General features: G+C 41.4%; 1 protein-coding gene across 1 annotated transcript in view; it reads left to right on the forward strand.

Annotated features, from left to right (window-relative positions):
- Positions 1-24,587, forward strand: part of VPS50 (VPS50 subunit of EARP/GARPII complex) — an 86,286-nt gene that overhangs the window by 11,273 nt on the left and 50,426 nt on the right. The window contains exons 3-16 of the mRNA XM_080975640.1: positions 4,046-4,168; positions 4,453-4,524; positions 6,576-6,629; positions 7,275-7,345; positions 8,879-8,996; positions 9,083-9,118; positions 9,895-9,977; positions 14,872-14,914; positions 15,095-15,193; positions 16,947-17,087; positions 18,357-18,489; positions 19,441-19,532; positions 20,497-20,591; positions 21,650-21,748. Of these exons, the coding sequence (XP_080831766.1) occupies positions 4,046-4,168; positions 4,453-4,524; positions 6,576-6,629; positions 7,275-7,345; positions 8,879-8,996; positions 9,083-9,118; positions 9,895-9,977; positions 14,872-14,914; positions 15,095-15,193; positions 16,947-17,087; positions 18,357-18,489; positions 19,441-19,532; positions 20,497-20,591; positions 21,650-21,748 (1,259 nt within the window). The remainder of the gene's footprint in view (positions 1-4,045; positions 4,169-4,452; positions 4,525-6,575; positions 6,630-7,274; positions 7,346-8,878; positions 8,997-9,082; positions 9,119-9,894; positions 9,978-14,871; positions 14,915-15,094; positions 15,194-16,946; positions 17,088-18,356; positions 18,490-19,440; positions 19,533-20,496; positions 20,592-21,649; positions 21,749-24,587) is intronic.

Raw genomic sequence — 24,587 nt, forward strand, 5'->3', positions numbered from 1 at the left:
ATGAATTTGCTCTCTTGTTTTTATGTCTAGCGATGTGTAGTTGAATCAAAAGCACTTCTAAATCTTAACTCCTCCGCAATCAAGTTAAGCCCCCATTTCTTTGCAAATTCACCACTTGAATAGTTATAGTTCATTTAATTGTCCTCCTGGGCAATTTGCTGCTCACTGTTTTCAGGGAGGGCGGACCATCCTGCTTGGCCCCATTTTTCTATTCTCCTCTGCCCCTCATGCTTCTTATCTTTCCCTCCTTCTGCTAAGACCAGCCTCTCAGTCTTGACTCTGGTAGGCAGCATGAGAAAAGAGAGGTGCCTTCATGTTTTCTGACCAAGGATCAGGGAGAGGAGAAAATGAGATGTGTCAACATCCTTCCATTCAGCAAAGAACATGTCTGGTTTCCTGGGTCTTTAGAAATAACTTCTGAGCTGTTTTGGCACAAGGAAAGTTTTCTTGTTCCTGGGATTTAGAAATGTAGTTTCCCCTGTTTAATCTTATTGAGGTATCTCCTGCAGATAGTACCCCAAGACTCTCTATGGTATAAGAGAACATGTTGTTAGGCCAATACCGTGAACTCTGTTCTTTGCGCTAACATCAACGCACAAGGCTGCAAAGCAGGCAGTTGCATCTGCAGTTGGTCTGCAGTTAAGACTTCAGTCTCAGGTGGGAAGTGAAAGGATTCAAACAGGAAAGAGAAAGAGAAATTGTATAAGCGCAGTCTCCAACAACAGGAAAGTTACATTGGCATTGGACCTTGGTGGCCCAATTTATTATGATGGATAGATGGGTGTACAAGCATTTTCGTTTAAAAAATAGCAATGCCTTTGCACCCACTTGTTAACAGTAGGGAGAGAGATTATTTTGGGTATGGAGGTGTTTTGTTTTGCTGCTTTGGACAGAGCTGCATTTTCCATAACACCCGATGCCAGTGTTTGTTTTAGTGGGAGCAGACCATTTGTGAGTTTGTACACTGCTTTTTTCCTTCTTTCCCTCCCGTTGTGAATCCCCTGCTTTACAAAATCCCCTGCTTTAGAAAAAGTAGCAGCATGTAAACATTGTTCAAGTCCTCTTTTATTGTTCCTTTTAGCTTCTCTTTTCTGTTCAGTTAAGGATCCAATTGACTCTGTAATTCGCTCTTTATATTTTTGACTTCCTATATAGGAGTCTTGTAATACATAGAATGGTCACGCCTTTCCATTTTGGTGCAAATGTTCAGGTTTTAGTGGCCCAGTTCGTGTTTAACTTCCATGTGTAATTTAGTGTGAATGCGCAAATGGGCATATTCTCAGAGAGGAGATTGCGTCTGCCTTTTTCCTCTGGTTCTGCTGCCACCATGCTATTTTTTGAGGCCGTTAATAGGACAAACCTTAACTGCAGCTTAGGTTCAGATATAAGGCTAAGTGAAACCATGACTTGGCTTACCGTATCATCACAGTAGCAAGAGAAAAATCAGACACAATCTTGATGCATGCCAGGACAAAATAAATAAATCTTAATTTCACATCTACTCTCATGGGATCTGAACTGGTGGTGACTGACCAGGAATGAGACCTTGGGGTTATAGTGGATAGCTTGATGCAGATGTTGACTCAGTGTTCAGCAGCTGCAAAAAAGGAGGCAAATTCCATGCTAGGGATGGAAATTCCATTAGGAAAGGAACTGAAAATAAAACTGCCAATATAATGCCGTTATAGGGTGTGTCTGCATTTGGAATACTGTGTACTGGCCAACTCACTTCAAAAAGAATATGGTGAAGTTGGAAAAAGTTCAGAATAGGGCAACCAAAATGACCAAGGAGATGGAGCCTCTCTCCCCTGTGGTTTGCTTAGTGTTACATGTGAACTGATCGTTGTGCGATTGCTGCTTTCTGTCTATTTCTTGATTGGTTTCTCTTTGGTTAAGCTGTTAATTAGTCATGCACGATGAGCTCAAGTTGAGAAATTAATGGAATAGCTTTTAGAGCAGTCAAATTAATGTTTTATGCAATCGTACTGTGATGATTAGACTAGAGAAAATCTTATTTTTTATTTCAGGCAGAGGTCTATTAAATATTCAGGTACTGTTAATTAAATCTGAGATGTTGTAGAACTATTATTCTGTTTTCAAGTAACATGTTGGATGTGTTCTGCAGCTGTGTGAAATTGAAAAGTGACAAATTAAATATCTCTGTGTCTCATAAAATATATTAAAACTATCCGCTAGCAACTTTACTGTTCCTCGGTGTAGAGGCTGCCATACTAATGAATATATAATTGTATGTGTAGGTGCACGGCCACATAATGATAGTGTTGGGAGCTGCCGAAATCGGCCCTCCATGTTCTGCTGGAAGATTAGCAGAATATCCCACTGTTTCATTTTGCCTTAATAGAGCAGGTCTGTTTTTCTTAGGACAACAGAGAACAGCAAATGTAGGCCCCCCTTTTCCCCCCTTTTCTATTCATCATCATCATCATCATCATCATCAAACCTTTATTGGCATCACATACAAACATTCAGAATAAATAGGCCAGTGCGATCTCATCGCCATTTCAACAGTACAGTCATTTGCCAAAGGGAAGAAGAGGCGAGCAATCTATTTCATCTCTGTGGGTCTCCAGCAAGGGCAGGATCCTGTAGCATACTTCGGTGACAAAAAAAAATCAAATAGAGGAACTTAGCTACTGTCTTGGTGAGCTCCTGGTCTCTCCCCTGTAATAAGAAGCGTATAACCTCTGTCTCTGGTTTCCATGTTGGAATACATAGAAGGTCTAGAAATTGTTGGCGGAGATCATCATACATTTTACATTTAAGGGCCATGTGAGCTAGAGTTTCCACCAGGTGGGCATCGCATGGGCAGATCCTGTCTCCTTCTGCCATACCCGCAAACCTACCCCAAAGGAGGTTAGAAGGATTAGAATTGAACCTAGCCAGTGAAAAAGCCCTTCTTTCTTGCGGGTTAGGCAAAAATTGTAAATAATTGAGGTTAAATTCCTGCGCCCAAGAGAGTCAAAAATAAAGAGGGGAACATGTTTTTCCCGCAGCTGAGATTAGTTCCTGGCGATCTATGTCCCACAGCCTAGTTTTTAACCATGGCCTTGGCGATTGGGAAAGCTGCGGCGCCCAGGAGATCCTCTGAAAGTCCGAGTTGCCGTATCTTTGTGCAAAACGGTTGTAGCCCTGGGGAAGGGAAGGAGTCTGACAGAACTTTGCTAAGTAAAGTATCTTTACTTATCTTTACAAATGTTTAGCCAGCGTAAAAGAAAACTCATCCAGGTAACTGTCTCTAGCTTATGTTGGCCTCCCTCTAAACACAGGGCTGCGTAAGGTACGCAGCGTGGGACAGCGAAAATCTTTTTTTCCTTTGCTATTAGAAGGGGGGCAAGATTGGTTTGGGACAACCTGTGGCTTAGGTGGTCGATGGTGCCACCTCAAGTTTCACTTGTTTGGTCTGGCAACCATTTAGAGAGTGTGTGAGAGACATTTGTCCCGTGTCCTGGTGAAGTGGGGACACGTTGCTTCTGGGTCTGCCTCTGAGGAACCTCAACTGTCAGTGCTTGAACTTTGGAAGGCCTGAAGGGAAACCCGGTTTCCTCCAGTGGCAGTGACAGATTTGCTCACAAACTAAGCAAGCTACATTTTAGGGCCTCAGATTGTGAGGCACCTCTTAATGCAGAACAGTTTAACTTTCAGGTTTTGCATAATTGGTTAAAAATGATAGAATGATACGTGCTGTGTGTGTGTGTGTGTGTGTGTGTAATGCTATGAGGCCTAAACTTGATATGCTTTAGGGTTGTGACATGTCTTAATCTGGTCGTAATTTGCCAGTAGGTGTAGTGAAGGTTTACAGAATAACATTCTGCATTGTGAGAGAAAGGTAGCGACATTTCGCCAAGACAAAGTGTCGAAAAGTGTTTCTTTATTCAAAACATAAGAAAATACAGTTCCTATTTGCTGCATACCTAATCCTCTGTCCTAGTTTGTATTGCGAATATCCTTTGGAAGGCTAAATTGCGTTGGCGGCACATCACTGTCCAATGTATAACACTTTATTTGAACCTATTGTGTGTTTAAGGAGGAACTTAGAGAGCTCCGGGAACAACCAACTGATCCTCAAGCTCAGCAAGAATTAATTAACAGCATTGAAGAAGTCTATTTTTCCAGTGATTCCTTTGACATTGTTAAGTATGAGCTGGAGGTAAGAGAATTATTTAGATTAGAATGACAAAGATTTCTGATGTACACACACATGCTGGGCTTCATAGTACTGAATCTGCTTTTGTTTTTTGTTTTAACGTTCAAAATAAATTTATCTGTCCTTTTGTTGTTTTGGTAGAACGCCTCCAAAGCCCACTAACACCCATGGTGGTGATTCTGGGTGTGTGTTGTCCCAGTGCTCATTGGGCCTTTTAAATAATTCTCCAATTGTGTGATGTTTATATCAGGGGATTTAACTGGATTTTATTTATGCTTTACCTGCAGAAGCTGCCTCCTGTTCTTAGTCTTCAAGAACTGGAAGAATACAGAGACAAACTAAAGCAACAGCAAGCTGCTGTGAGTCGGAACTGCTTTCTCTCCCCTCCTCTCCAGTCCCTTCAATGAGATCTACATAAACTTCTCTTTTTTTTGTTGGAACTGAAAAAATAGATATGGCTTTAACACAACCTCTGAAAACAATGCCACATATTTCGGTGCAGACCTGCAAATTTAAATTGAGGCAAGGGCCACTGTCTACCACTTTTCTATCCGAGTTTAGCTGCTGTCTGGTCCTTAGCTTGTGCTCCAATCCTTTCTCTCTTTCCTCCTTCTTCAGATACTCTTATGTGTCCCTCCTTGCTTCAAGGGCAGCCTCTAGTGGCCTTGTGCTTTGGGAATTTCGTGGGGGAGAGCTTTCGGTCTATATCATAGCATGGGACCGCCTTCTTCAACCTGGTGTCTTCCAGAGGTTCTTCAACTCCAACTCCCATAATTCCAGACCATTGGCCATGTTGAACGGGAGTTTGGAAGTTGAAGAATATATGGTGCACACCAGGTTGAGAAATGTTGGCGTAGGCCCGGCATGCAGAAGATTCCATAGTCAATCCCTAGCATGCCCAGTTGAAAGAGAGCTCAGATAACTGTTGCCTGTGGTATAAGGGCTAGTAATCTTGCTTGATATAAGACAGCTTTGTGTGTTTTTATGTTGAAGCAAAATCTAAAAATCAGGGTGGGAGAAGGCAGACTCTGATTGCGTTGCACTTTGTTTCTATGGGGTTGGATCCAGACTTCTCAACGGTAGTGGTCCACATATGGGACACTCCTGTTGGAGAAATGGTGGCAGGGTAATGTGACTTTTGCTGATTTCCCATCCCACTTTCCATGCCCCCTAAAAATCTGTTCTGGAAAGACGGGGGTCCCTTCATCTGGCACGCGGGGGCAACAGGAGAAAGGAGGAATCAGGAATTTGCCTCCACGCCACCTTTCCTCCATTGCGAACCTCCTTTGGCTCTCCCTTCCACAAAGGGCAGCAATCCTATCGTTCACAGAAGGGCAATCTCTGGATCCAACTTCTGGTGTAGTATGAACAATTGTTTTTCACATGGTTCCTTGACTGGTCGGGGTGGGGAACCTTTTGGATGTTGCTAAACTACACATCCCATCAGCCCCAGCAAGCATGACCAATGATGTGGGATGATGAGGTTTGTAGTTCATCAACATCTGGAGGGTCAATCCGAACTAGCCAGTTCGGATTAGCTAGTTATTCTGCATCTCTTACAGGTTTGCGCTTGGCTTGCTTGGGTGGACTAGTTTATGTTATTTAAGGCATCCATTGAATTGTGCAAGCATGGGACACACACAAACACACACACACACACACACACACACACACGGGGGAAGAGAGATTCCAGTTCTCTTGAGGATGCATATTATAATCTGAATGGTATGGGCAAATTTGCAGATGTTAATGCTTTTTAAGGCAAAGAATCCAGTGTCGTGACTTGTGTGTCTCTTCTAGTACCACAGATGATGGCTTAACTACGCTTATTTTGTTCCTTGCTGGCTGAGTACCAGGTGCACTCACATTGCATTTACTGGAACTCAGAAGTAGTGGAAAGAGGGGAAAAAACATACAGTGCATTAAAAGAAAAGTAATAAATTAACATTGGTACACAAATAGTCATTGCTGCATTCCGTAAATTGCTTTTAGGATGGCATCTCTGCCACAAATGTGGATTTATTTAAATCTCTTTTATAGATGAATCATATATGATTATGCATTAATGACAAGGTAAAATGACTATATTAAGCTTCATTGTTGTATGTCTCTCAATTTTTATTCAAGAGTATCTTTCAATTTGAAATGGGGTGGGAGGTTAATTTACATTCTGCTACTGGTTTCCAATGAGAGCCTGTAAGTTCTCATGTATTTGCTTTATATATGGCCATCATTTTTGGAGTGTTTATCATTTTTTACATGCGAATATTTTAATGTAGATATAATCTAATGTTGTGGAGGACTTACTGAAATTTTTTGAAGAGGTTCTAAGTGCTTTCTGTCAACCTGTTCTTTTAATATAGTACCCTGCTTATATCTGCTGCTTCGTAATTTGAATGTTTTTTTTAAGGTATCTAAAAAAGTTGCAGACTTGATACTTGAAAAACAACCTTCATATGTCAAGGTAAATTAATGAAATCCACTGTGTGCTTGTTTATTATTTTTAAGTAAGTGAGGAGAGTGCGGCTGCACTCAGGACCTGGCTGTGGTCTTCCTGTAGGCATATGGCTGCCACTATGAGACCAGGATGCTGCCCTGTGCTGGGCTATTGGCCTGATCCAGCAGCCCTATTTTCTTATTTTCCTGTCTCATGAACTTAATATATTATTTATGGTTTCTGAAAAAGCAAATGCTGAATTTTGTCATTTAGAGATTTCCAGTATGACCAAAAAAATAAAAATAAAAATGGATCCCAAACTGTGCAGTTTGAAATGTGATTTTATTTTCAGAATGACAAGTCTATAAATTGTAGAGCTTAACTCCACGGAGGTCATAATCTTTCAAAGCTTCAATGTAAGCCAAATGCTTTATGTGTGTGCAGAATTGTACTGTGAGTCATCTTGCTGCATACATGGACCTAAACCAAGACATTATACCAATACACAGCTCTTTACTTACTATGATGTTCAATTTTTATTTTAACTTTTTTTTTTAAAAAAAGAATGGACTGAATGTAAATTAAGAGTACATTTTGTAAGAGGGCGTCTCCTTTTAAGCCAATTGCTTTGTATCCTTGGAGAAATAAATTGCTGCTTTTGTCTTTCTGCAGGAGCTTGAACGAGTTACATCCTTACAGACTAGCCTCCAATTAGCTGCTGTTATTTGCACAAATGGAAGACGGTATAGTGCACCCTTTTACTGATGCTTGATTTGCTTTACAAAATGAAAAAAAGTATCATTTTAAAGTAGTTTTCTAGCCGCCTTTACTTTTGCTGCTACTTTCCTTTAGCTATATATTTCAGGTTTAGACAAAAATAGGCAATTTAAAACTTCACCTCTTGCGAATGTCTTTATTGGCTACATTTATTAGCTACAAGCTAGTAAACATTTTTGCAGGCTAGTAACTTCTGTGTGCTTACTTACAAGGCTGACATTATGCCAGATCAAAGTTAATCGTCCTTAACCCTGTTTTGGTGTGATATCTGAATCAAGAGTTTGCCTCAGTTTGGATCCACTCCAATCTGGGTTCAGACCTAGGTATTGAACGGAAACAGCCTTTATTACCCTGATGGGTGATATACCAGAGAATGCATGGGAGGGAATGTTAGTGTTGTCCTGGACATCTCAGTAGCTTTTGATACCACTGTATGCTTCTGGGGTGGGTTTAGGTGGGCACTGTTTTATGGCGACTCTTCCTTCATAAATAGTTATTCTCAAAGGACAGTGTTAGGTGACGTTTCCTCCACATGTGGCCATTGGACTGCCTTTGGAGACTTTTTGAAAATAGTGTTTAAAGCTGGTTCAGAACATGGTTGCCATCACCCTGATGGGACGGAGACATTCAGATTCTGTAACACACTTACTGGACCAGCTGCAGGTGCCTATCAGAACCCAATTTTAAGGTTTTGATTTGGGCTCAAGCTATTTTGTTGACCATTAGCACCATACTAGTTGCCCACACATTGTGATCAAAAACAGATGCTCTCCTCATATGTCCACCTCCTAGATCAGTGAGATTAGTGGCCACAAGGCAGGGGATCTTTTGTGGTAGCTCTGTTGCTTCAGATCTCTCAGCCAATTGATCTGTTCTGGTTTCCCATGCTTCAAGCCTTTCAGAAAGCCCTAAAGCAGGCTTCCTCAAACTTGGCCCTCCAGACGTTTTTGGCCTACAACTCCCATGATCCCTAGCTAGCAGGACAAGTGGTCAGGGATGATGGGAATTTTAGTCTCAAAACATCTGGAGGGCCGAGTTTGAGGAAACCTGCCCTAAAGACATACCTTTTCTGAGTAGCTGATTCATTATTGAGGTTTTACAGTCTGTATTGTGGTTTGTCATTGGTATGAAAAGTGTGTTAATTGGCTGGCTGAGGGTTTTTATTGGGTATTCTTTGTGTGGGGAGTGATTTGATGATATGTTGCAAGCCTCCTTGGATGGGCAGTGAGTGGAAAGGTGGCCTGGAATTAGTATAAATAAAGCAATATTTTGCAAATATTGTTTGAAGGGTGTGTGAAGAGATTCCTTTGCCTTTGGAGCAGATGTGTGCGTGCATATGTGTGTGTTTTATAATTTCTCTGCATTGTTTATTAGTACTGGTCTTTGCTTTAGAACACAGACTTAGCATAGCATTGCTCATTTTTATACACAAGCCTTATTGTATTCCATGAGAGTTACTCTTTCATTATGAAAAAAAATATATTATTTGACTTCTGCAGACATCTGAGCACAGCAAAAGAGGGTTTTACTCAAGCCAGCTTGGGCCTCCTTGCCAATCAACGAAAACGCCAGTTGCTGATGGGGCTGCTAAAATCTCTGAGAACGATAAAAACCCTGGTAAGAGCAGAGTTTCACGTTTTTAACTATAGAAATCATTTCTCTAGTGTTCTGTGCAGTGACCTCTCCCTCCTTTTAATTTCCAGCAACAAACTGATGTCCGCTTAAGTGAAATGTTGGAGGTAAGAATATAACCTGACTATAATTTAATTGTAATTGAAGGGAACATCTTTTTGTTCACATGCATTCTCACTGTATTAGGGGCTGCCATCTTGGCCCATCTGTGGGCTATAACTCCCTTTGAAGAGCGAGGCCAGGCCTTGGCTGCTCTTGTATGCTCTTGTGTTGCATCAGCTGTGTTAATTGTTATGCCTACTTTTAAGAAGAACCAATCACAGATTAGGCTTACGTGGGAGAGAGGTGAAATTGTTACTATTTTATAAATGTTTGGCAGCCTCCTGGGTTGTGGACTTACCCCTCCTGTGTCTGAAGGTCAATAGTTTGTGCTTTGGTAACCACCCACAGCAAGCCATAGAACTCTATAGTTGGAAGGGACCCCGAGGGTCATCTAGTCCAACCCCTGCAGTGCAGGATAGAATCACAGAATCATAATGGGGAGGGACCCCGAGGGTCATCTAGTCCAACCCCTGCAGTGCAGGATAGAATCACAGAATCATAATGGGAAGGGACCTTGAGGGTCATCTGGTCCAACCCCCTGCAGTGCAGGGACCTTTTTGCCCGAAATGGGGCTTGAACCCATGACCTTTGAGATTAAGAGCCTCATGCTCTACCAAATGAGCTATACTGTTGGCTTGCAAAGACTGGAAACATCAAGCACAGCTATCTTGAGCAGATCAGAGAGCCTTCTCTCAGGAAATGCAGTGATTGCAGGTTTTTTTCTTTAATAAACTCAATGTCAGTGTTGTTGAGTTCTTATTCTACGTCTTATTTCCCACAGGAGGAGGATTACCCTGGGGCTATCCAGCTCTGCCTGGAATGCCAGAAAGCAGCTAGCACTTTCAAACACTACAGTTGCATCAGGTAACGCAACAGGCGTCTTCCAGAGTTGATTTTTGTCCTTCAGGCACACAGGGACAATGAAGGAGCGTGCGATTCTTTAGGGAACGCCTCACAAATTATAATTTACTGGGCCCCAGCACTGGAGATTAATTTTCCATCTTGAAAAAACAAGTTTTGGTGTATGTGTGTGTGGTGTTTGTTTTTAAAAGGCCTGTAAAGTGCAATTAACTTTCTGTATAATTTCCTGACTTGCTGCACATAGTGGCTGCTCATAATGAAAGTGCCACATGGCTGAACGGTTTTGCAAGGTAGCACTTTCTTTTTAACATGAACTGATTGCCACTGAAGGCTAAAAAGTGGTGCTGTATATTGTGTTCATTTTGGTATCTGTGTACAGCTGCAATCCCAAATGCATATAATCTGGATGCAGTTGGATTTGCATCTGAGGCTGCATACACACCGTAAATTTAAAACACATTTAAAGCAATGGATTCAGTGCAGGATCCAGATTTAGTACTGATCTGGGCCCACAGATTGTGTGTGTGTGTGTGTGTGTGTGTGTGTGTCTGTGCATATGTGTGTACCAGCCCTAGAATCTAACAAATTACACTATCTCTTTCCAAATCTTAGTACTTTTTGGTTTCTAAGAATCCCCGGGCTTTCCAGTAGAAAGTTGCTCATCTGTTGGCTGTGCATATGGCCACCTCTTAATCTATCATAATTAAATTTTGCATGATGATTCCTAAGATAAGGGAGCAGGGAAGTGCTGGGAGGTGGCAGTGCTTAGAAGTGCTGTTTCCCAGCTTCCTAGGGGTTCTGATTGCTGGTGCTGGATAGAATGTTTTTGGAGCCACCACAAAATGTTAGGGCTCAGCGTTGGTATGAGAGAGCTGCAAATGTTCATCCAAGTGACAAGAGGTGGGCATAGTCTGGGCAACAATTGTGCGGCTGTGCCAAATGCTTCTTGCATATTTACAAATAAAAATTCTTAGCCGATTACCTTGGCACACCATTAATCTTTTGTACCTCTGTGTACATGTGTCTGTATTTAACAATGGTTATTCAATGGTATTCAATTAATGCTCAGCAGCCTTATTAATCTTGCAGACATTCAAATGCGTAAAACTATACATCATTGATGGGTTTGCTAGTGACATTTGTATATTGATGCTGCTTAATTATTGAACAGGTGTTCAGTTTCATTGCATTGTACTTCAGGTTAGCAGGAGAAATGAAAAATATTGGCAGAGTCAAAAGTACAAGTCAGTCCACTGAGAAAAGCCCCAGTTTAGCTAATTAAGTGGAGAAGAGAGGCCAGAATCCTGCCCCTTCCAGTTCCTTGTCTGGCCCAACTGCCAATCAGGCTATAGGACTCCTTTTGCAGTGTCTGGTTGCTGATGGAAAGGGGGAAAAAGGCCCTTAAGCTCTGGCCTTCTCTCATCCATCTATATTTTATATTTATTTCTTATGGAGCAATCTAAACTTCTCCCTCCCAGTCTACTGGGGCTTTACAGAGCTACAGCACTTCCACACAGGTGGGGTGAAGGAAGCAGATCACAGTGCTGTGATCAGGCCTGAATTGGGCTTGATGCCATCGCAGAACCCAATGAATCTTGGGCCACCTCAGTCCCACCCCATGAAAGCCCTGTTTGGGAGATTTCTGCTGGAAGAGTATCACGTTGACAGCACTTTCGGCCATCCATTAGACAGGAGAAGGGGGAGCTCCACGCTAGCAGAGTGATGCTGCTGTTATTTTGCAGGTAGTAGCAGATGGATGCCTCTGCCCGGCCCAATCCTGCTCTGCTGGCTACATCTTTCAATAGATTTTCTATTGCAAAAATGAGAAAAGCAGAATATAAGAATAAATTTAAAAAATGAAATCAGTTAAGTTAAACAATATTATTATAAATATGTTGTCTCGGACATGTCTCTCAAAGTGTGTTGTGATTTATTTATTCTTTAAGTAAATACTGAAATTAGATATATCCATATTTGGAGTTTCTTTAATATTCTTGATTGTACTTTTTGCTGCTTTTTCCCTGCTGGCATGATATTGCTCCCTTTTGTTTCATGCCAGATTAAGGCAGGCAAGGATACAAACAGGGCCCTCTTAATATGCCTTAATTAATTGGCTGAATAAAATGAATGCCATGAATTAACGTGTTGGCACAGTTAATTGCGTCTTTGAAAGATCAAATTGTTATGCCCACGGATTGTTATATTTCATTATGTCATGTGTTATGGATTTGAGCTGTGCGCCGTGGAATTCTGTCAATTTGCTCTTGATATGAACAAAGCGAATTTGAGGTATATCACTCCCCTTCGCTATAATACACGATGCACCAAAGAAACAATTTGTGTGGAAAATAATCAGCTCTAGGTGGAATGAATTATTCTCACAGGGTCTATATGTGAAAAGCCCGGTGTGGGAAAGAGTGGCAAGAACAAAAGGAGGCTTGTAAAATTAGCCTTCTTATCTTTTGTTCCTCCTCCTGACTATATTTTCCCCACTATCAGAGATGGATCAAGTATTTTTTTAAAAAAATAATTTTTGGATTGTATATATTTTGTATCTGAAATGGATACTGCATTCTGGTTGTACTATGCCAGAAGCAGAGGAAATGAATGTGTCTCCCGTGGCTTTCACCATGCCTGCACGCAGCAAATACTCAGATATGTGTCCTGCAGTCCTCGTGTGATGGCGAAGGGTACCTTTCCCTTAGTGGGGTGGGGGGTGTGCCAGCCATAGTCACTGGCAGCATGCAACAACACTGATAGACTATTTCTGGCATGGTTTGTATCCTGTATGAATTCAAGGCCCAACCCAGCCTTTCAGGAAGTTACAGGGCCGTAAAGGTAAAGGGACCCCTGACCATTAGGTCCAGTCGCAGACGACTCTGGGGTTGCGGCTCTCATCTCGCTTTACTGGCCGAGGGAGCCGGCGTACAGCTTCCGGGTCATGTGGCCAGCATGACTAAGCCGCTTCTGGCAAACCAGAGCAGCGCACGGAAATGCCGTTTACCTTCCCGCCAGAGCGGTACCTATTTATCTACTTGCACTTTGACATGCTTTCAAACTGCTAGGTTGGCAGGAGCAGGGACCGAGCAACGGGAGCTCACCCCGTCGCAGGGATTCGAACCGTCGACCTTCTGATCGGCAAGTCCTAGGCTCTGTGGTTTAACCCACAGTGCCACCTGCGTCCTTTTCAGGGCCATAGTAGGGAAGAAAACCTACGTCTCAGAGCTCCATCTGCTTACCTTTCAAAGGCGCCTCTCCTCCCTCTGGTGCGCCAACATTGCTTGAAGGTTTTTGCATTCCAGTGCCATTCCTCCCTGGAGCATGAGAACGAAGACCTCCTCTAACAGTAGTGCCGCGCCATAGGCAGAAGAAGTGCCTTTGTAAGGTAAAGCATGTAAGACCACGGAAGACCATCTAGCAGCAAAGTCTCATCAGAGGGAAAAGAGGTGTATGATTTTGCCAGGGGCTGGCACCAGACATGGTGCTGTGACACGTTAAGTGTGTCGGCTGCAGCGTGTAGATGTGTCATGCGAATGCTCTCCATGCTCCTCCTTGAGCTGGAAAGGGATTAGTTTAACCTCTGGTTTGCTAGTAAAACTGAATCACTGTGTCATGAAATGATGCAAGTCTAAAAAGTGTGTCACCAACGTGAAATGTTTGGAAAGCTCTGAGCTCGAGGATAAGGCTCTCTTCTACCCTCCAGTGTTGGAGGCATCATACCTCTGAATATCAGTTGCTGGCAATCACGAGTGAAGAGAGTGCTGTTCAACTCTGGTATCATAGGTGCCTGGTTAATTGGCTGCTGTGAGAATTGGATGCTTGGCTAGAGGGGCCTTTGGCCTCATCCAGCAAGGTTCTTCTTACTGTGCAGTATTGATATATGTAGCACATTATGGTGCTGCTTTAAGACGTTTCTTTGGGGGTGGGTTGTCTTGTAAAATATTGAATGACCATCCAGGATTTCTCATTGTACCTTTTCTCATTAATTCATGCATGTAACAAATTAACCGAAAAGTGCAATGTACAGAGCACAAGTATTAAAATTCAGCATAAAATTCAGCATGCACGCTTTAAAAAGACATCCATACTTTGGTTGCTTTTGCTGTTTAAACCACCTATAAAATACACAGTGCTCATTAACCGCGAGGCATCATTTCAGTGCATGTGGCTTAGTTGTGCTGCAAAATTAAGCTATTTTGCAATGCCTTCCTTAGCGCATCATTGTGATCATGAAGCTTATAGTGGGGGGGGGGGAGAGAGAAATAACTGGGTTTTATAATAATACTGTAATTATTTCCTTTCCCTGATTTAGTTTTGTCATGCAATGCAAGTCTAGATGCGAGGAAAATTGCAATCTGGAAAATCCATCAGCTTTTGGTAGATTTCTGTTCAGGGTCTGAGCAAATGTCAAAATTTTGTCACAGAATGAAAGATTCTAAGATTCAGAGATGATTCTTGGAGGTTGCATGGGACATACAGTTAGTAGGCTTTTTCATTTGAAACAGTTTCATGTGTTTTATAATTGCAATAGCTTTATTTGTTTCTAAAGCTGCATGTTTTATTATTGTAAGTAGTTCTGGGACCATAAGGTGAAGGGTGGGTAAGAAATCTTATATAAAAATAAATAAGCTGCTCACTTGAGCACGGACGCTTCTGTGTCTAATGGCCTACAGAGATGATTTGAGGATAATAGATCTCTTTTAGAGATGTGGTTTTGGCGGGTGGCGGGGTGTGTGTCTCTTCAGTCATCTTACAGCATTGCTGGCAGAAACTCTATTCTATAAAAGATCTGCCCAATTGCACTGATGTACCACAACATTCATCACAGCCCGAAACACTTGTATAACTTGTTGGCTTAGTTCTAAATGATCTAATGTTGGACTTCATTGTTTCGCAGTGAATTGAATTCAAAACTACAGGACACTTTGGAGCAAATTGAGGTGAGAATGCAGTCTATTGATTTTTTTGACAGAGTGAATACCTAAGGGGCACTTTATCTGTTCAGATGATTATATTGCATTTTGCTTTTTTATGATACATGAATGTCTCCATATAAATCATATCTTTTCAATCTGTATAGCTATTTCATTTTACTGAATATTCATGACTTGACATTTTAGGAGCAGTTAGATGTCGCGCTTTCCAAAATCTGCAAGAACTTTGACATCAGCCACTATACCAAGGTGCAGCAGGCTTACAGACTACTTGGGAAAACGCAGGTGAGCATTCCCTGTTTGTTGTTACGTCTTGCTTATGAAGCAGGCTAGCTTGTCTTAACCATGTGAGCTATCTGCTTTGGTGGCGAAAAATGCTTATAATGTAGAAACAACCAAAATGGTCAAATACATTCTCTGCAAACTCAGTACTATCTAACAGATTATAGGCAGGTTGCTTCTGTCAATAGACACTAGTGATGGAATACATACAGACCCTGGGAATAAATAAAATAAAAACACGACTGAAAGAAAATCAGTTCTTATTAAATGATTACTCCCTTAGTGCGCTCATCCCTGGTTTGTTCAGCAGTTGAACCACCCAGGATGGATGCCTTGCACATGCACATATCTTGCTGTTAATTGTAGCTAGCATTGCATCCAGTGTTCCCTAGTTGGAAATATAAACGTTTATGGCACATGCTCACTAGTTCTCTGGCTGGCAGACAGAATATATCTGGGCAAGAATGCTCAGGGTGTCTTGTGTTGGCAACCAAGCCTGGCTGGCTTTTGCTCAGTGGCAGGTTTGCCAATCACCTACTGCACATTTATTCTTTTCCTTCACTCCATTTCTTGGGTCTGCTTTCCTTAAAGGACCTCTCCATTTGTTGAACCCTGTTTTGGGGGAAAGTATGATAATTGTGTGTTTGACTAGACCACAAGAGGATTTACTGTTCTCTAGTGTCACATTTGCAATAATCTTTTATAGTCCATTCATTTCCTTATCTACGGCTCATCTGATTTCCAGCTGCATTATTAAGCCTTGGGTGTTTTCTTTTGTAAGGCTTATAGGCCCATGCCTCTCACATACAAACAGCCCACTAAAAGGGTACTTTTCAAAATTACACCCGCTCTGCCGCTTCCAGGTCCAGCGTTACTCCTTCTCTTTACATTTTGTTTCAGCGGAGGCTGTGTGTTATTTATTTATTTATTATTTCGTTGGTTCTTGGGCTAAGAGGAAGAGAAGATTTATATTTCCGCTGATCAATAATAAGAGCAATTAAAATTTGCAATAAGCAAAAACAAACTCACAACTAAAATTTTGCCCTGCAAAACAAACAGACTGCAAAGCAGAAACAGGTTATAGCTCGGGTTAAAACCACACTAAGTCACAATAACCCAAAACACTATTAAAATCCTGGCGGAATATAAAAGATATTCACTGATGCCAAAAAGGTGGCAGGCCAGCCTCTCTGCAGAGGCTGTTTCATAGTCTGGTGGTGCCACCACAATAAAGGCCCTCCTCCTCTCCTTTGTAGCCTCACTTTGCTTGGTGGGGGACACCCATGCCAGGGCCTCTGTTAATAAGAATTAGGTAGACGTGGCGGGGGGGGGGGGAGGTGATCTTTCTTTTAATCAGGTCCCAAACCATTTAAAACTAGCAGTTTAAATGGATCTTGGGAGATTACTGGGGGCCAGTGCAGCTGGTAAAGCGTTGCTCAGTCCTGGTTAATAGTCTTGTGGCTCTGTTTCGAACCAACCACAGTTTCTGAGCCATTTTTAAAGGCAATCCTACATACAATACAATGCGATAGCCTAAAAGTTACTAGAGTATGGGCAAATGTGTCTAAGTTATCTCCAACCAAGTATGGTCATTGCTGGCTTATCACCTGAAGCTGAAAAAGTCACTAAGTGCCACGGAAGCTACTTGAGTGTCAGAAGGCTGTTGCCTAGAATTACAGTCTGTGACTTAAGGAACAGGAACATGGAACTGGCTTTCCATTATGCATTAATGACTCTCCCCATCCTTTCTCTTCAGACAGCCATGGACCAACTGCACATGCACTTTACTCAAGCCATTCACAACACTGTATTCCAAGTTGTTCTCGGTTACGTGGAGCTGTGTGCGGGAAACACAGACACCAAGTTTCAGAAGCTTCAGTACAAGGACCTGTGCATGGTACGTAGTCGTATAAAGGCTTGGGACATTTTGTGTTTGCATGTATAGGCCACATTTGAAGAAAAAAAAATGGCAAGGAATTTCTAGCAACTGATACTCAGAAGCATATTGTATCTCACCATGAAGGTAGAACATAGTCATCAGGATTAGTAGCCAATGGGAGCGTTTTAAATGCTTCGTTGTAGTGGGGGATTTGGTGGGGGTGGGGATCATGGCTGGAAGGGAAGAGTTAACCCTTCCTTTCCTGTGCACTGACCCACCCTGGAAATGGCCCTTCTGCACAGCAATTAGTTGGGGGAAAAGTCAATGGGAGCTTTTAAGCTTTTAAGAAAACCTAATGGATGAGTGGGGGAGGGACCCCCTGGGGGCAGTGGGTGGGGAGATTTTATCAAATACTTTTTTTCTCTAGACTTGGGTAGCTCTGCTGCATGAATGCATCTCATCCATTAAAAACTGTGTGAGAAGAATATTGTGGTGTGAATTCACTCTTAGCAGCCTTTCCATGAAAAGAGTGGTTTATATACCAAATCAGCATCCTAGCTTATTTGGACACTTCAAAATAATTCTTTCTTTCACTGAAGTGTTTAAAACGTTGCAGCTCCTTAATTTATTTAGCTTTATTGGCAGGACTGGAAGAACACTTCAAGTTTTTGAGTGCCAAAAACCATGGCGTTTTTAAATCAATGGTGTATTTAAAGCCCTGTTAATTGTTATGTACAATCTCTTGGCAAATTGGAAGTGTTCTGGAATGCGTTTAGGCTCTTCTGCCTCTTAACCAATACAAAATTAACTAATACTTTAAACTAAATTATTGGCATGTGCACTTGCCCATTTCGTTTGTTACTGAAAGCGAACAGTTTTTTGTTTTATTTGCTGTCCATGTGGCATTCCACAGCTTGAAAGGGGGAAAGTGTGTGTGTGTGTTTAAAAAAATCTAGGGGATGGGGTGGTTTCCCTCATTCTGTATTATTCTTTTCATTGTGTGTGACATCTTCTACTACTACTACTAATAATAATAATATAATAATAATAGTAATAATAATAATAATTTATTTATACCCTGCCCATCTGAGTCTCCCCAGCCACTCTGGACGGCTCCCAATCAAATGTTAAAAACAGTACAGCATTTAAAAACAGTACAGCATATATGCCATATTGTACAGATGTTGTATGTGTGTATTTGTCATATTCCTTCTGCATACAAATTTTGCATTTGACAAAACTTAGAATGAAGAAAAACATCACAGATCTTGCTTGTATGTTCCTTAGCACATTACGTCAGACAGTTACATTCCTTGCCTTGCTGACCTCTGCAAAGCCCTGTGGGAGGTTATGCTCAGTTACTACCGAACCATGGAGTGGCATGAAAAATACGATCACGGTGAACCTCCTTCGTCTTCTGGTAGGAACTGGTTATGCTATCTGAATGTATTATCTGAATAAAATATGTATTTTGAGTTAGTTTCAGAATGTGAAAAATGTAGTCGGAGCTGTATGAACAATAGGACAAAAGCTCTTCCAATATCCATCAGGGAAACAGTAAGATTTGGAATAAGGAACCTGTATAAAATGCTATTTATGATTTTTTTTTGTAAATGAAAATTGTTAGGCACAGTTGATCTCTCTCTCTCTCAACCTACTATTTCAGGAGCTTGAGGGATTTTGCAGTTGTTACTTAATCAAGCATTATAATAGTGAATATCTAGCCTGTGTGAACACTCTGAAACTGAAATCCTAAACAAAAGTTTTAGCGAGTAATCCTCCTGGAGAAAATGAGAATTACATCTGAACAGTGCTATTTTTCTAGAAAAAGAGGTGCCGGAACTCACCACAAACACCTTCCTTGTTCTCTTAGAATGGCAATGGTTTCTACCTGAGAGGTGCCGGAACTGAGTTCCAGTGAGTTCCGGCTGAAAATAAGCCCTGCTTCTGAGTAAGCACACAAAAGGATTGTGCGGCACACCTTATTAGAGCATTATTCTTATTATTACTACTTTTTATGCCTTTGCTATGGAGGAACCATGTGCTGGGGGTGGTGGGACATTGTGGGTGTGGTGCATGCTGAGTGGGCCTGCTATCATCGCCTCACTGCCCAGATCAGCCAGTCTTGGTTAATGCTCTTCATTTTAGGTCAGTGTGGCGGCATTGTCTCTGCCACATTATGGGATTTGGGGTGTGGGCTTGCTATTATTGTCGTGGAGTATGAAGTGAGCCTAAAGGATGTGAAATTTTGTCTCACATTAAAATAAAGCACGCGCGCACACACACACACACACACACACTCACACACACAGACACAGTGAATCCCCCTTCCTTGTCAGCTTACATGTAAAACACATACATTATTTTCCAGATGGAAGCAATGTCATGGGTGCTGAAGAGACCAATTTTGACCGCAGCTACGTGAAAAAGAAATTGGAACATGGACTTTCGCGAATATGGCAGGTTCGTTTTAAATTGGCAAAATGCTTTCCACCCCCAGCAAATGCTCATTTTTGAAAAACATTAATTGGACTTTTAGGAAAGAATGTAAACCCCCCCCCCCCCCATTATCTCTGGTTGTTCATAGTATCAGAGAAAAATAGGTTCGTTTCTGTCGCATGCTTTCATGTTCTTAAAATTGAGTTTAAAGAGCATGAAATGATGAAAACGTCAATTTCTCTTGAATGGACAGTACATAGAACATTCTTTGGGAAAGAATGTTTCTCTTGTTGATTCTTTTGTTGCACTCCATTTCCCACTGCCTCCCTCTGGTTTTCTGTTTCCCCCACCCCAAACAGTACCTCTCCAAACCTTAGGATTCCCCAAGCCTCATGACACCTCCCCTCTTGTTCATGGATGTTTTGCCTTATAAAATGTAGTGGTAGCAATGTGATTGCAAAACCAGTTAGATGCAGACTATGTTATATATGGAGGCTGCAAGTTCTTCACAAATTAGAAGTAACTTTGAATAAACAACTTTAACCCACTCCTCAAGTGTTGGTTATTTGATTTGTTTAGATCCAGGACTGAGTATCCCTCGAAAGGTTTCAGCCATTTATCATAGGTAGCAAATACATCAAATGCTATGATGGCATCTGCTTCATCATAGAGTTGGAAGAGAGCTCAAGGGCCATCTTAACCATGCTATATCCCCAGTAGGTGGGTGTCCAACCTTCTAAGGCAATCTGCTCCACTGTTGAACAGTGCATAGTGTCAAGAAGTTGTACCAAACATTTAATCTAAATCCCTTTTCTTATCCTTTGAACCTGTGGGATTTGGGCCTATGCTCTGGAGCAGCAGAAACAAATTTGCTCTGTCATCTATGTGACAACTCTTCAGATCCTTGAAGACGGCTATCATATTGCCTCTTAACCATATCTTCCGTAGGCTAAACATACCCAATTTCAATACGTTTGCTTTTCTGCAGGATGTCCAGCTGAAAGTGAAGACCTATTTGCTTGGCACAGACATGTCTAACTTCAAATACGATGACTTCATCTTTGTCCTGGATATTGTCAGCAGGTATTTTCAGGGGCCATTTGTTCTGATAAAGAGACAAAGTGGAAGTTGACACAATGAAGCTTTTTGTGTGTGCGTTGAATTCTAAGAATGTTTTTCAAATATTGTTTGGTTGCGGCAGCAGCATAAGTCATAGCATGGCTGTTTCTTCACTTCTGTGCTATTTAAAATTGCTTCACTGATTAACTGGACTGGTTTTTCCAACATCTGAGTCATTCTTGGTGTACTTTAAACCAGCCTAGTCCAAAAACCTCTGGCGGGCGCTAGGTTAGGAAATGCTGAAATAAACTTATGTACATTGCTTTACTTTGAGGAAACTGCATCGGCTTTATGTTCCAAATATTCTGATTTAAATCAGACCACTATGTTTTAGGAGAATCAAATGCCTTAATGTGCATCGGAGCAATCTTAGTGTCTACTAGCATTAGTTCTCATCTGCACCAGACCAGTAGGAGTCTTAACTGCATGCCTTTCTTTGAGGATCCTTCACCATTTTATGTTTAATCTGCTGAGAAAATTGTGAAAGTTCCTTTACAGAAATAAAGCTTCCAGAGTTGAAGGAATGAGGGTTGGGGAAGTATGGTGATAAAACAGGCTGAAGTGTTAGCTGTTGTTAGTAATTAGAATGCTGAACTAACTGAATCACAGAATTTATTCTCCAGAGAACAGTAGCTGAAATTGTATGCCTTGCTTAATTTAAGGTTGCCTTGAAATGTTAATTTTGATAAGTAATACGAATGCCCTCCAAAGTGTGTATCATTCACCCTGATAAGTGCTTCCATTTTTCCTCCTTGGGAGTAAGAGTGATGATGAATAATCCAATCCATGTTTGGAGTGCAGAACTCCAGCGTTCTAGATATTTTCAATTGCTTGTGTAGAAATCTCCCTTGCCTTTGGTTTTCTGCTTTATACAGACAGATGGCCCACAGTATGAAAAGAGGATGCAGGCCGTTCTCTGTGGGCTTCTCTTTCAACAGTGCCTACCTGAAGCCCAACCTGTAGTTGAAATGAATAATCTAATTCTTGACTTGAATGTATAATCAGAAAATCCTCTTCTGTAGGCTGATGCAGGTTGGTGAAGAGTTTTGTGGCAGCAAGTCGGAGGTTTTGCAAGAATCCATTAGAAAACAAAGTGTGAATTATTTCAAGAACTATCACAGGTAAGAGCTACAATAGTAGGCTAGTTGTTGTAGGAGGTCGACGTCCCTTTCAGGTTTTCAAGTCGTTAAGTGCAGACCATAAATGCAAAACATTTTTATGTTTGCAAAATAATGCTCTGTATGAAATGTTTAAATTTTATCAATGTTCTTTCTCAAAACTTTATTTTACAAGGTGCATAGTACAGTAAGCCTGCAACTGAAGTGGGGGTTTGCATTCCATAAGGTAAAGGTAAAAGGTAAAGGGACCCCATCGCGCCTAAAGCCAAGATCATGTATAGTCAAAATGCATTGGGCTCATTGGCAGGTCGGATTGCCAAAGTCATTTTTCTCAGAACTCCACCATCTATTGATCTATCTATTTATCTATCTATTTGCCACACACATAAAGTTGAATGCAAACAAGTTAAATGTGTGCAAGTTACGGGCTTGCTGTAGTTTACTTCAATGCATTGGTGTTATGGGGACATATTTTTAGTAACATTTCCCATAAATTCCTGTCGCGTGCCTGGTTCCCAGCTACTGTTTTCACTACATAGTAGCAAGGCTAGATTTGCCACAGGGACAGAGGAAGATGCCTTATACCAGGGCAGGCTGTTTGACCACCTGTGCACCTGTGTTGTCTAATCCAGCTGGCAGGAGCACCTCAGGGTCTCAGGTGGAGGTCTTCCATGTCACCTGCTCTTTGATTCTTTTAACTCAGGCGTGGGGAACCTTTGGCCCTCCAGATGTTGCTGAATGGAAACAATTCCCATCAGCCCAAGCCACCATGGCCAGTGGCCAGGAATGATGAGAATGGTACTTCAGCAACTCCAGAGGGCCACAGGTTTCCTACACCTACAACTGGACTCAACTGGGGACTTTCTTCATTTGGTCTGCCATTTGAGCTATTGTCTACTGCAGGGAGAGCTAGCACTGTGCCCTCCAGGTGTCCGTGAACTCCTAGCTCACATAATCTCTTGATTGTTGCCCATGTCGGCTGGGGCTGATGGGAACTGAAGTCCAACAACATCTGGAGGGCACCACATTGTGTACCGTGGTCTACTTTAAACATGTCACAGCTTAAATCTCTAAATGCTTGCTTCAGAGAATATTGCCTTGTATTTTCAAACACATAACAGAAAATATAGGGAGAATATTGTGACTGTTGAACATACAGGGTTTGGCAATTGCTGCCAAAAGGTAATTTTAAAATATTTATCATTGTTTTTGCATAGCCTATTGAGGAAGAAACTTGATCCATTTCAGTGCTTTTACCTACTGGGTAATAATTTGGACTGACGGTGATTGTTGCGTACTGATGTTGAATGGGTGCTGTAGAGATTTGATTGGCGAATGTTGTCTACAAAGCCCTTTGAAGACGTAGCAATTTCCATTGGACTGTAAAAATATTGTATGTGTATTAGAGCCTGAATCACCTAAAGCTTCCAGGAGTTTTAGGCTTTTGACTTCAAGTGGATACGGCTCTTACTCCTCATTGTGTGCTTTAATTAAGAACCGTTAGATACTTTTGTAGATGCATTAGTTCATAAGACCCAGCTGGTAGCTCTTTAAAGAGCATTGTCTTCCATGTGTTCATCTTGACATATGTAGACAGGTGGGCTATAGATACAGTGATTCTATCAAAAAGCTGTAATATAGAGTTGCCATTAAGAACATTGATTTATATAATCTATGACATAGACTGAATGTATTAAGCAATTTTATTGGGAAGTAGCATTATTTTTGAGAATAAGTGTTTGAGTGCTGGGGGTGATAATTGACAACCTTACTCATAAAGGACCTTTCAGGTAAGAGTGGCTCAGGGATTCAGAAGGAAGGAACTGGTAGATTTGCCTCTGCGATTTGGGAACTCAAGTAATACATGCCTCTTGGAAACAGAGCATGCCTTGTTGCTGAGTCTACACTCATTCTTGATCATACATTACTGGAAACACATGTGTACACATATCACCAGCTGAAGTGTGATTTCTCCAGATCTTGGACCTAGGTTTGTGGCACACCATGGGAATGTTGTCTTGCATAGTGGTTAGAAAGGGGCAAGTCCCATTTTGGATTAAAACAGAGGTTGCATTTATTACAATATAAATCTCTTACATTAAATCGCTTTTTGGAATAGAAGGCCACTTACAAAGCATAAAAATAGTAAACCAGTGAATAATATATGCAAGGAGTTCATAGGCATTGCTCTGCCTAGACCAACAGATTGACTTCTGGAAAGACAGAGAGTGAGAAGCAGAAGAGCTGAAAAGGTCATAATGCTCTGTTTCAAAACACAGAGTTAGAATAGGAACAAACTTCCTGGGATTCAGAGTGATGAAGATTATTAGAGCTGTTATCTTGTTGGCCACCCAAACAAAGCCTCTTCTAGATACCTGTTGAATTGCACTTGTTGATTGATGGACAGCTTCTATAGTTCTTGATAAAAAGACATGTGTTATGTCATACCCTTTGAAAATTAAGTTCCCCTTCCCCACCCTTTTTAGCCAAATGAGAAGGATATCAATTAGCTCAGAGCACATTTCTCCTTGCAATATGCGAACAGTGGTGAACATATTAGCAAAGCTTATGCTGTTTCATTTAAGCAGTGTTTTTTATCGATTGCCTGGAAAGCACTGCCAATTAATTTTTCTTTTTAAGACTCAAGACTTTTGGTTTTTAAAGCTTTGATCTTGTCTGAGAATATTTCATTGCCGCCAATTCCCCCCCCCCCCCATTTTTCTTGAATTCTTGGCATGACTGTTTCGATCTGAGGAAAAAGAACTTCTGGAAACTGAACAAAATGTGCATTTGTGCTTTTGCATCATACAAAGGAAATATAGAGAACTGTGGCTTTTAATCT

The sequence above is a fragment of the Podarcis pityusensis genome (genome assembly GCF_964106645.2).
Source record: "Podarcis pityusensis genome assembly, chromosome: 12".
Taxonomy (NCBI): domain Eukaryota; kingdom Metazoa; phylum Chordata; class Lepidosauria; order Squamata; family Lacertidae; genus Podarcis; species Podarcis pityusensis.